Source organism: Passer domesticus, chromosome 4 (assembly GCF_036417665.1).
Source record: "Passer domesticus isolate bPasDom1 chromosome 4, bPasDom1.hap1, whole genome shotgun sequence".
NCBI lineage: Eukaryota > Metazoa > Chordata > Aves > Passeriformes > Passeridae > Passer > Passer domesticus.
In genome coordinates, this window is record NC_087477.1 from 39399557 (window position 1) to 39412715 (window position 13159).

General features: G+C 40.3%; 1 protein-coding gene across 2 annotated transcripts in view; it reads left to right on the forward strand.

Annotated features, from left to right (window-relative positions):
• Positions 1-13159, forward strand: part of LOC135299001 (transmembrane protease serine 11E-like) — a 43947-nt gene that overhangs the window by 15505 nt on the left and 15283 nt on the right. For both annotated transcript variants that reach the window (XM_064417296.1, XM_064417297.1), the window contains exons 6-7: positions 8232-8299; positions 11465-11628. In XM_064417296.1, the coding sequence (XP_064273366.1) occupies positions 8232-8299; positions 11465-11628 (232 nt within the window). The remainder of the gene's footprint in view (positions 1-8231; positions 8300-11464; positions 11629-13159) is intronic.

Consider the following 13159-nt stretch of genomic DNA (forward strand, 5'->3'; position numbering starts at 1 on the left):
TCTTTCTATTGAATTAACAGAATTTCATGAAGTAATTTTCACCTCAGAACTCAGCACTGTGTGCCACGACATCTCCTTAGAAACAAACGTCTTGCTTCAGCTACTTCAAGTGACAAGAGAATCTTCTATGTCCTTAAGTACAGGTGTTGGGGGAAAGTTTTTAATTAACACAGCTCTTGAAGTTTGTCCTATCTGATAGAGCTGAATTAGTGTGGGTTTAATTTAATGTCTCTACTGGGTATTGCAGAGGCACTTGAGATTCCACAGGAAAATGCTGCACAACAGTTCTGATAATGATGCCTGTTCTCAGCAGGTTGAAGGGCTCACTGCTGAGTCCCTCTACTGGAACTGGTGAGGAAGGAGGCAGTTTTCTCCCTTGGCAGATGATGGTTTTAGAGGTTGTTGAGACACATCTCTCACTATGAATTGGGTGGAGAAGAAACAGAGGAGCAAGCAGGTGCCATGCACCTCCTTGCCTCCCCCCAGCTCTGACACCTGATAACCCTGTTTGCTGGAAGGGTTAGCCTTCAACAGGATGCTTGTAACTGAAAGGCTCTCTGCTTTATACCCAGGGACAAGCTTGCATCATCCCAAAATCGGGAAGTATCTTGAAGCCTATAAGTTGTGAACAGATTACTGTCACATCTGCATCTGTCAGAGTTCTGATTAGGGTTTCTATCAGAGCTGGACTCCAAGGAAGCCTATCTGAAAACACCAAGAACACTGGTGAGTGAGCAGATGAGGCTACTGTTTTATAGCACTTGGCCTTTTAGGGTCACACGTGACTCAAGTCTTCCTGGGGAGCAGAAGTGTGTAAATTTGGGAGAGAGAGGGTGGTGAAATACAAATCCCTTCAGAGCACATAGCTGCAAAGCCGGGTGAAACTGTGCATGAGGTGTGTTTGTCACACCTTCCACGTGGGTGTTTAGATAAAGCTCAAAAGTCTGTGGCTTGCTCCATCAGTGCCTCATGGTCTTTGGGTTGGGAGGTTGATTCAGTAGGAGCAGATCCCCAAGGCAGCAGGTTTTTGAAACACTCCTAAAGAATATTTGTTCTGGGAGACCAGACTGTGAGGATCATTTTAGAGATGATGAGTAAACATGCCCTGAGAAAGGGGAGTATGCTGAAGCTCAAGGCAGTCCAACATGACTCTCATTTTTACAGCAAAAAAAGTGCAGGTATCTACAAGTACGATGTAGCTTCATTTGCTGTGTGTGCAAAACCCCCACTTGTTTCCCCCTCTTAGCCCATAAACCAAAAGAAAATTTAATACAAATTAGCCAAATCAGAAATTATGGTATCTGCAGCAGCCAGACTTTTCCAAGGACTTTTCAGAGTCTCTCAGCACCGAGACCAAACTGAATAAGAATGTTCTATATGTAATAAATGTCAAAAGAGATTTGGTAGTGTTTATGGATAGTGATCCCAAAATCTAAAATCGAAGTCTCTATTTAAACTCAAGCATTCCTAGGCTTCATATGTGTTCCCACAAGTAATTACATAGTACCAATATGAGGTGAACAGAGTAGAAATTTTATTAAAGATTTTCTTGTTCATCATTAAAGGCAATTTTATTTACAAATGCATCTATAGTACAAAAGCCAGAATAATTAAGCTTTTTAAATTTAACTTTTCAGAGACTTTTAAAAAAGTCTCTTTTTTTAATTCTGAAAAACAATATTGTAAAATCAGAAAAAAAATCTTTTATCTATGTAAAAAAACTTATTTTAGGAACATTTTGAGAAGAAAAGTACCAAAATAAATTTAGGGGATTTGACAACTTCCACTTTATAAGCTTAGTTTTAAGGGAATGATTCTCACAAATAGGAAGCATTGTCCTTGGACTAGCGTGGTACAATCGGGGTGCCCTCTATGGGTGTCTGGAGCTAGAAGCAAAGCAGAAAGGATTTTCCATGGTAATTCAGTCAAGAGGGAAACAGCAATGGATCAGTGGCCAAGATGACAGCCTGGCAACATGTTTGTTTAGCTCTGGAATTAGAGGCTGACAGCACACTTGACTGTCAGTATGTACATACACAGGTGTGGCCCTGAAGAGATAGGTGAAATGCTGTACTCTGAGAGAGGAAATAACTCACAGCAAATGCCTGCATCTCACTTGTGATGCTGTTTTTAGAAGTTCCTATTGAAATTAAAAGAAGAAAAAGCCCATTGGTGTAGGTATATACTGCATAGATTAAAAAACTGGCAGGCTTTCTTCATTTTTAATTTTGTTTCCAGTTTTTCCTGTTGCCATGGGTCACATGGAAATGGGAGAAACTAGCACAGGAAACTAAATATTGAAGAAAATATAAAGCATTTTAAATGCTGGTGTGCCTTGACACAGTGTAGCACACGGACCTAAGGCTTAGTGCTTTTTATTACCGGTAAGAGCTCAAACTTTCAGTGAGCTCTACCTAAATCTCATGAATTTTCAAGATGAAATCATTAGTTATTAAAAATATGCCTAATATTCAACTTTTTTTCCTGTGTAAATTCAGTGATCCTTCAACATCTTTCATTCTTTGACTTACTAATGCAATACAATTTTCTCAGGTAAAAGGCATACAAGTTGATTTTTCTTTTTCATTTTTTTCCTTGGTTCATCAAAGCAGAAGTTATAATATGTATGTACAAATCCAGAAAATTCATTACACACTTCACCTTCAATAAACAAGTAACTTTAGTACTGATCCAGTATGCATCATTCAAAGCTCTCAAATGTGCACAAGGAGAATGGATCTGAACCTGAGGTGGAAAAAGGAATTCAAAACGAAGCAAAGCACAGCTATCGATAGTGTGTGTGATTAAGGGTAGAACCTTATCTTAATTATAGACTCACAATCCAGAATTACTGCATTGTTTGCAAGTAATTATATCAATGAAGTGATTCAAGATGCAAACCAGTGATCAAAATCTGGCTGGTCAAGAGAGCGGCTGCTTAGATCCTGGTTTTGTCCAAAGGAGGAATCTAAATTCAATACTGGAGTTGTGTGGTTGGTGGTATTTGGGCACTTGTAAGCTGAATACATAACCAACAATCTCCCTTAGATTTCACAAACCTGTTATTTTCCTGAGAGGTGGTTGCTCTTTTATTTCAGCTCCTTACCTCTAAATATTGCTTAAAAAAAACCCCCCCAGAATGCACATGGTAATTTTCCTGGGGAAAGCGTGTCATTTTGGGAAGAAGAAAAACCCCAACCACAAAGCCCTTCTCTAGATATTGGCACAGATGCTTTTCTCTTCAAACCTGATTTTCTCTCCCAAAGTTGGAAATCGCCCCCCTAAGTGGACAAAATTTTAATAGCAGTGTGAAAGTTTTAGGAAGCTAATTATGGATAATTGAAAGCAGGGAGTAGGAATGAGAATACTTAGGTGACCTTAATTCCAGCTGTCACTAATACACATATAATGAAACACTCATGTCATTACATGCCTTTGAAATTGGTTGCACCAAGCATAAGCATGGTACTTTAAATCCTGACGTTATCCCATGTATTAGTCCTCTTAATTTCTTTTATCCGAAAGACCAGTCTTTTTAGGAACGACAATTGTACAAGGACAATGATCCCTCTTTTGCAGATGTGGCCTCTGGGAACCATCCGGCTGAGCTCCTTATTTCAGGGCAGTCAGGCAGTGCTTACTCACCCTCAGCTTTAGCAGCCCTGTTAGCATAAACCCTGTGAGGAGTTTGTGCTGCCATTTGCTGATGTTTGGGATCACACAGCTCTTGCCTGCTTTGAGACCTGCCGTCCTTGTGTGTGTGGTTTCTGATGGGAAGGATTCTGATCCTCTGGTTTGCTGGAGGCAAGGGGACCATTGTGCTTGCTCTCCTTCAGGTCTGTTTTCTTCACCTCAGGCAAGGACTGTGGCTGTAGGGCTGTGGTATTAATTGGAATGTCTGTTTCCAAGGAGAGTGTGATGTCCACATCTTGGTTTGGAACAGTGCCACATGCTTTTTTTTTGCTGTCCCTGTCAGTCTTTCTCCTTGTGTCCTCTCTCAACCCCGTAGCTGAAATCAGGGCACTAAAAATGTCAGGTTCTCAAAGGAGCAGCTACTGGATTTGTATTATGGTCAGCTCTAGGCGTCTCAGCATGTTGAGCTGTAAACTGGGGAGAGTCACTGAATCAAGTGGTATGTTGCAATTTCTATTTATGGTTAAAAAGCTTTAAATATCAATAATAATAGGCTTTACATCCTAAGTAGCTACTGAGGTAAGAGGAAGGATGTGGTATGAGGATAGCTGTTGAAGGGCTAAACTGGCAGCAGGCAAAAAAGCAATACTATTGAGCAACAAGAGGCTTTGTGCTCCCAAGCCTACTGGATGCTTTGGAACATCCCATGCAAGTAACTCAGTGCATTCAGCAAATATTCCTGAGGAGAGTTCTGTCAAACTAGATTTAAGATAACTTTCTGATAAACCTTGTGATGCAGTGTGCGGTGGCAGAGCAGTGTGTGGTGGGAGAAAGCAAGGGCTTGACACAGCCAGCCTTGCTGGGTCACTTCCAGACACAGCCACACATCTGGGCAAGGCCAGCTCATGTCAGTTCCTACTACCCTGGAGCAATGGGATCCCTGTCGTGACCTATTTCCAGGGCTTGGCTAATTTTTGGGTCCCAGGGAGGAAGGACATATTGTGTGACTCTGAAATCACAAAGATTTTTACAAAAAGAATCACAAAGATTTCAGTAGATTGCTCACGGGTCTTAGAAGGTTGAACATGGCATGACACAAGAAAAAGAGCATGATGATGAGATCTGGAGTTTTTTGAGACAGAATAGGAAAAGAAGTCTTGTTGATCAAAGTATAAAACAACTTCAGGCTACAAGCAACGAGGAAGAATTTCCTTTTTGTCTGGGTTTGTACAGGTGGGAATGTTTTGCCCTCTTACTGCATCTTTGGTGCTAGCCACTATATGTTACTGTATTGGATGGATCAGCACTCAGGAACAAAGTCCACTTTGTCTAAGAAAATTGTTCTGCATAGGGAGAAGTGTTGTAAAAAGTTTGAGGAGTATGAAATGAAACTGAGGAAATTAAAAATGTAATTTTCTAAATAACGACTGTCAGGAAAATGCTTCTCACTTGAAAGGAGCAGGACTTGGCACTTGGTTCAGAATGCTCATAGACCTTGCCTGCAGCAACAGCTGTCACAGTTGAGATGCTGCTAGACAAGGGCCAGGAAAAACAGTGAGATGCACTTAAATAGTGGTGAATTTAAGGGATCTGGTCATGACAGTGTCACTTTTGAGGGGCTGTGATCAAAGCAAAACATTTTAAATGAGTTTAAATGCTTCTCGCAAGCAGGACCAGGTCACACATGGTCACTGGACAAAGTCCAAGCTGCTTCTGCTCCAAAGGTTGTGACTCAAACTGAAAAGAAAGCTATTAGCAGGCTGGAGAGAAATGTTTTCTGTTTGGTGTGTGAAAGGCTTCACCAAAAAAAGAACTGTAAAAATATAAGGCAGAACATTAATCTCTGAAAGTTTTTATCTGACGGCATCTTCCTACATACTCTCCTCTTATATAAACTCTGTATGAATATAAAGATTACTTTTAATAATTCAGGTTACCAAAATCATAGTTGAAGGAAAGAAGAGATTTGGGTCATATTTTCCAAGTTAATTCATCAGCAGGTGAGCAGCAGGCCACAGTGCAGAGGTTTGGCTAGTGTTTCTTTCATGATAATACACAGTAGATTGCAAAAGTAAAAAGGCTCACATTTGAAGGTATTAAAGGCCCTGCAAGGTTCACTGAAAACAAAGCCACCCTTCAGTTATTTTTTTGTCTGAGGGTGATGTAGTGCTAAGGCAACTCTTAAGGGTGGGAAAGTTAGTGAGAGTGTGTAATGGAAAAAGTGTCTACTTTCTCATCCAGATATGAAAGCGTGAAAGAGAATGGAAGCAACACAGATTTGGTATAATTTTAAATCATATGCTTCCTGTTCTCCCCATGAAAATAACTAACAGGCCTTCTGGATTGAATGTTCTCAAAACAGTGTCCATTGGTGATAGTTTAGTTGCGTTTGGATTCCATAGATTCTTTTTGTTAAAAGCACAAACAAAAGTTTTGTGAGCCACCACTGGAAGTCTTTGTCTATGCTGCACCACATGGTGCTCCTAATCAGACTGTATGGAACACCTTGGAAGTGGTGCAGGCTGAGGAGAAAAGGAGAAAGCTGAACATGTTGGGAGTACAAAAACCACAGTCACACAAGCTGCTTTGGCTGTAACAAAGATACAAAAGAGAATGGGTGATGGAAGTAAGAATCCCTGTATCTCCTGCAGAAGTGTAGCAAAACCACTTAACATCTGAGACAATAAGGTATCTTGAAAATCCAGCTGTCAGGAGGAGATAAAGGATTTGGGAATGTCAAATGGACACAACCCTCTCTTGCAAGGGATTGTGAATTCCTGCCCTCTTCACTCCCAAGCTGGAAGTCCCTCTGCTTTCACTGTGCTTGTTAGCAATGCAGCAGCTTGAGGTGTATCTCAGCCCAGCCCAAGGCTCTCTTTTGATTGCAAAGCACTCCTCAAAGAAGTCCCTGTCCCAAAGACCTCAAAAGTTCTCAAAGACAGTGCAGCCGAAGATAGCACATGCCACTGCATGCCACAAAGCTGGCAGTGCTGCTCAGCCACATGCTTCTGCTTACACAATCACTGGTGCAGCAGGTAACACTGTGACAGAAATGATAAGCAAATGTTATCATTATAAAAAAAAAAAGCAAAAAAACTCCCTTTTTTGTCTAAAGGCAGCTGCTTCCAGTAACCAGGGGAGATTGTGGTGGAACAGGATGTGGAGTTATAGGAAATAAAACTCTTTTTAACTGGATGCATCATAAAATGCAGTGGTAGCAGCTTGCAGTCTGCAAAGTGAGAGGATAAAATGCATTCTGCATATCTACAGCAGCTTGTTGCAGTTGAGATGTCTTTTTCCACAGAATTTTGTCTGTTCCAAACTAATTGCAGATAACTGCCAGTAAGAGCAAGGTAAAACATCAGCTAAATGCATGACCATTAAAATGTTTCTTTTTTCCCTTACTAATGTATGCTTAAAATCACCTTAAAATAATCATTGTGCAATTTTCATCTTATAATTATTCTGCTTCAATATCCCTGCATAATGCCATGAAGCTTCATCTTGTGACAGCCAAGGCTGGAAAATAGGGGGTTTGTGTTCCTTGGGAGGAATCATCCCCAGATTTCATGCTTATATACTTGTTTCTGTATCTGACATATTTCAACATATTAACAGTTTGAGAACCACTATTTTTTCCTTTCCTTTGGAAAACAGAACATCTTGAGAATGGCTAAAATAGACTGTCTTTAAGGGCTAAAAACTAGAAAAAAAAAGACAGCTTACATGATGGTATAAAGCATTTCTGTGCAGTTTTTCCTGTAATGCATTTGATGTTTACAGGATATGTTCAATTTACTGGGTCTTGCTGGTAGGAGGAGTTGCTGCATAACTCACCAGTGACTCTGCTATTTCTTAATCCTTCAGTGATCCCGAGCCATTCCTGGCAGAATTTCATGCCATGTTATATCACACTGAGCTGCCTCAGACCGATCCTGCAATCTTGAGATGACATCCTGACAGGATGTAGTTGAGCAGGAACTGGTAAAGATGTTATTTGGGGATCGATTCCTTAGGAGTCCTGAATTTCCAGTTTCTGATGAGAATTGCTTGACGATTGTCCAAGCATGTGGAAAATCACAAGGGTGATAGGGGAATATGATAATATAATAATAATAATAATTTGAAATTATTGGTGGCTTTGCTATAGATTTCTATAAGACCAAGGGTAAATGCTGTGTCAGAAAGGGCCCCTACAAGAGAGGCTGAGTGCACTGCAGAGCACAGCATGCTGTATCCGTTCTGTGGGCAGTCTTTAGGAAGCTGTGCTTTGGAAGAGTGCAGCAGTGTGTTCCAAGGATGTTTATGTATTTCTCATTATGCCTGCGAGAGGTCAAGACAGCACTGCAGTGGCACACTGATGTAGCCATAGGACATTAAAAAAAATCAGTTTGCTTTTTTATGATATGCCTTAGGTCAAAGGGGAAATGGTTAGAAAAGGTTGTGACAAATGTTATCTAGAGGCTGGGCTGCATTATGTTTCTTGGCTCTGTAACCTGTGAGTTTGTTACTGAATGCTGTTTTCTAATGCTCCTTCCAGCAATATGTCCACTTCCCTCCTTTTTTGTTGTTATCTTATATTTTTCTTTTTTCAACAGATCGACAAGACATTTTACAATTCCATTTTAAGGAAAAAATACATCCGTTCACGCTTAATCAGAGTGAGGTATGTGAGATTATAATAAATGCACGCAGCTGAGATAAAATTAAATGTACACCAAGCCCAGCTAGATCTGATTCAGTAAAATGTATTCAGTAAAGTGTGTGTGTAAAACTAAAGCATAATCCCTAGCTGAGCATAATCTGGTTCTGAACCTTGCTCTACTTTGGATCTTAATGCAGAAGATACCCTTCAGTCAGTCCAAATTCCAACAAATTTGTGTTCAGATCCTGAGCAAGCTTTAGTTATTAAAGCAGAGATAACTAAAGCTATCTAAAACCAAAAAGGATTTTCAGAACTATTTCTTACACCATAATGCAGATGTCATTTCTAGCATTGCTATTGCACTGGGCTTGTCAGGTAAAACCAGGCTGTGCTGGTTCAGAAAGTCCCAATTGTGGCTCTAAGAATGGGATAAGTAGGTGCCCAGGAAACAGTAGCAGCACAACAGACCTGTGATAACTGCTTCTTGGTATGCTCCCTGCCTCCAGGTATTTACCACTTGGGAGTTCTTGAAGTGGTTGTGGTTTGTTTAGCAGCCCTCGGTGACATTATTTCCCAAGGACTTGTCTGTTGTCTCCTGGGCTCTTGAAATCTGTGCACCTCAGTCCTTTAAGAAGGAGACTTGTGAGGAACCACCTTCTTCCGATCATTCAATGACCCCTAGCTCCTTGCTGAAAGACATGATGAAAAGTTGATCACTACTCCTCCTCTCCATGCAATTGCTGATACTGGACACTCCCATCATATCCCTTTTCTTTTGTACTCAATAAGATCCACTCTTTTTAATTTTTTTTTTCAGTTGGAAATCCCAGTCTACTCAGCATCCTTTGCATTTCAAACTGTTTCTTATCATCCTGTTCCATACATCTCTCAGGTCTGCTGTTCCTGCTTTTTTGAGATGAAAGGGTCAGACCCATAGTTGAGATTATTATTGAGCAATGTGGAGCTTTTTTTCCTCTTTTACTCTCTATTCAACTGCCAATAATACGTAATGTTTGATTTTTTTACCACTGTTAAGTGCTGAAAATGATCTTTTTATATAACTGTCTATTGTAGTACTAAGACCTTGCTCCTGAGTAACAGTGCCCAACACTTTGCAAATAGACCTTGAATGCCTTCATAATCATAGACTAAAGCTGCAAGACTAAGATCTAAAGATCTAATCCTTGTGAATGTGCTCCTCTTTGTTCTTCCATGGTTTGTGACATCCTGCCTCTTCCTCTACTTTAGCTTAATCCCTAGTTACACACAAGTCGTTATTGGAATGTAGATTTAAGGATATTTTTTGATACAGACTAGAGTGTTGCAAGCATAGGCAGGGTGATTTAGGGATCTGAGAGGCCAATATGTAGGGATAAGTGATATTTTTCATTACTTCTTTTTCTCAAGAATAGACTGAGGTACTTGTGATGTTTGCTGTGTTGGATGCAAGATTTGCATGTGCCAAAGCTTGTTTGCTTTTTCAGATATACACTCTTTGTGCCTCTTCAAGGGCTCAGACTGCAAGTTCTTTTGAGCAGGGTCATGGTTGTGAATTTACTTGGAAAGGACTGTGCATATCTTTTGGCTCAGTATAAGCGATGCATCAATAATAATGCCCACTGCTCACTGAGAAAGACAATACTAATCTTGACGAGGTGTCCTTGGCTCTGGATCTCTGCTATATAATAAGTGAATCAGGGTGGGCAGTACTTAGCTGAGGGTTTCGAGAGGTGTGGTTTGCTTGCAAGAGTTGATACAGTAATTCCAGTGTGGCACAGCACAGGAAGAGGAGTGGGGGGAGAGGTGAGGGAACACCTCAGAAATGCAGAGCAACACCCACAGTTGGATCAGATAATATCTGGAAAATAAACAAAGTGGCAATCACGCTGAAGTTAGAACAAATGGAAAAAACAGTCTGTTGAAAAGTTCACATACAACTTCTCAGTCTCAATTATGAGATCCTTGAGGCAAAGAGTGTGTCTTTCTGCTCACCTACAAACCACTTATATGCCTTGGCGTGCTTAAAGCATGTGGCCTTTTCTTTCCCTTCACTGGCGATATCAGGAATGTCTGTTTCAATTTGGCACATGTTCCTTTCAAAGATTAAAGCCTGATTGCATGAGTTCTGTACAAGCTGTCTGTCTTCTATTTTTCCTTTATGTAGTTACAAATTTCCAAGACAGTGAGATATAACTAGGATATCTTCTCTTTTCCTTTCCTTGCTAAAGAAAGAGCAACATGCTTTTAGTTCTTCCCCTGTATGAAGTAACTGTGATTTCATCTCTTGTGGCTTGTGTCTCATTGCTTCTTGGTTCAGGTGGGAGGAGGCACAAGAGAGAAGGTTCCTGGTGCAAGTCCTTACCTTCCCTTTGTGATGACCAGGGATAAGACATCTGCAAGTACAGAGCAAGATTTACTATGCCAGATTAGTCAGTTTGATGTTTGTAGTCTATCATTCCATCTCTTGCAGTATCTGATGCTTTAAGGTAAATGAAATACAACTACCAGGTGAATTCAGCCTGTTACAAGACTTTTCTCCCTTTTCCTTTCCCTGATCTTACACTAAATCTGTGGAATTGTGTGTCTCAATGTGTGTGCTGCTTGAACTTTTCAATGAGGTGTTAAAGGCCCCTTTTGTCATCCCTCTCCTTGACTTTAATAAATATACTGTTTCATTTATTGTTGCACAACATGAGGTTATTAGGAATATTCTCCAAGAGGTTGCTGTGGTGGAATTAGGTTGTGCGGTCTCTCCCCACCTCCCAAAAAGGTCCTTTTTGTTGATGATTGTAAATTTTTATTCTGTGTTCAGGGCCATTGAAAGGTCTGTGTAGATACTGCTAATTACCTACCTCATGTTTCTGAAGTGCTGTTTATCCAGGTCTTCATTGCAATCAGATCACTTCATCCTTCCTCTCTTCTGTCTCAGGTGTGTAGTCAGCGACTGCTTTTCAGACTCTAATATAAAATTGGCCATTTGTTCACAGAAAGCATCATGCCACTTTCTAGCCTATGATGCATTTGACCATTCAACGTTCTTGGATTTCTTTTGGAAATTTCTTCTTACAAATGTTTGAAGATGTATTTAATCTTTTATGTTACATTGCCATTGCTAGAGGAGCTAAGATAAAAGCTAAGAATGCAGAAGTGGGTTGGAGGTAACAAGACTCTTTCATTGATTTGTAGCCCAGATACTGATGGTGTGATGACAGAGGCTTTGCTCACATTCTGGTTCTCCTCTACGGATTGTAGAGAAGCACTGCGGGAAAGAGTTGGAAAGATCTTACGGAGGGGCCTGCGAAAATACACAGGGCCTCTGCGAATAAATGTCCGATCTTCCACCGTCTCAAGTAAGTATATTACATTTCTCTTAAAAGTAATTCTTTCCATTTTCTGATTGATGGGATTTGGTTTTTACCTTTTGATCATAGCTTTTGATGTTACTGTGTTTGAATGACAGTCTTTCATGCTCCTTAAGTTAGATCAAAATCAGCGGCAAACCCCCCTAAATCTTTGAAAAATATCTTAAATATGGATAACTGGGAGAAGTTACTTTGTCATTTCGCAGTACAGCCTCAGCCTTCCTCCAAACTGCAGTACCAACTTTATGTTACTGTCATGGAGCCTGAAAGTGCAGGAAGTATATTTGGATGACAAGGGGAAAGAACCAATGCACTGAAAATATAATATTTGGTGTGAAGGTCAATATCCTTGCAAATGCCCCAGAGGAAAGGGAAAGAAAGGCATAACGTTCTTATCTACATGACTTCTCAGCTAGGGATTCTACCCCCTTCTTCACAAAGCAGACATAAATCTGCAGGACATGACCATTAACTGCACTACCTTCTACACTTTGGTTCTGCTACAGAATTTTTGTGCAGGTTTAGAAATTTGTCTCTGTCTTGGCTTCAGTTATATATAGTCAGCAATTTTTCTGTGTGTCAAACTTTTCAAGGATGAGTTGCTGGTTGACAGCTAGGGACAGAAACTTGCTCCATTTGTTTTTGCAGAACTGCTTGCTCCAAAGTGCAGGGGTGACAGTACAGTGATAGGGTGGGTGCTTGCTGCTTGCTGTTCCACACTAGACTACTTGAACCAGAGGTTAGACAGCTGTATTTACAGAACAAGATACCTGGGCCAGATTCCATACTGGATGGATCCAGGCTTCCTCCCACTCAGAAATGAGCAGAAGCAACTTCTTGTTCCTCCACTTGGTGCTTGAACTGGGCACATATTTGCATTGTGGTAATGCAATGGAACTCAAATATGAGCTGTCACGCTCCCATTGTTTCTGGATGGGCCAACCAGACTTCCCCTTTGGAATGGCTCAGGATGATAGGTGACATCCCTCTAGGCAAATAATCACCATTTCCCTGCAGTGTTATTTATATGCCAGTAGTTCCTGTTCAACAAAGTGCATATGTAAATTCTCCCAGATAAAAATACTGTATGGGCATCAGAGAGATTCAAAGACATTTGTTTTTGTTTATACAGTTGGGTGATGAGTTAGTGAATTTTGGATCTTCAATTTAATTTGATGCTTTACGTAAAGAATAACACTGGAAAGAGTACAAAAAATATTGTTAAAAAAGGACTGTGATTTTATCAAGTCAAGTTGCTTTTATTCAGTCTGGTAAACGTGGGAAGCAAATCAAAATTGTTTTAGTTGACCTTGAACTGCACCAGGAATGTTACAGTAATGCACTAATAGCTAATTAAAAAATTGGCTAATGTAATTGAATTGCAATGTTTTCATTAAATAGTCTCACTAAGAGATGGCATCTATATCACTTTATCAATGTTGTGTGACAAACTATGTGTTGCTTTTCTTGGCTCTCCCAGCCTAACCATAAAACACTGACTGTACAGGTCAGCTACTCA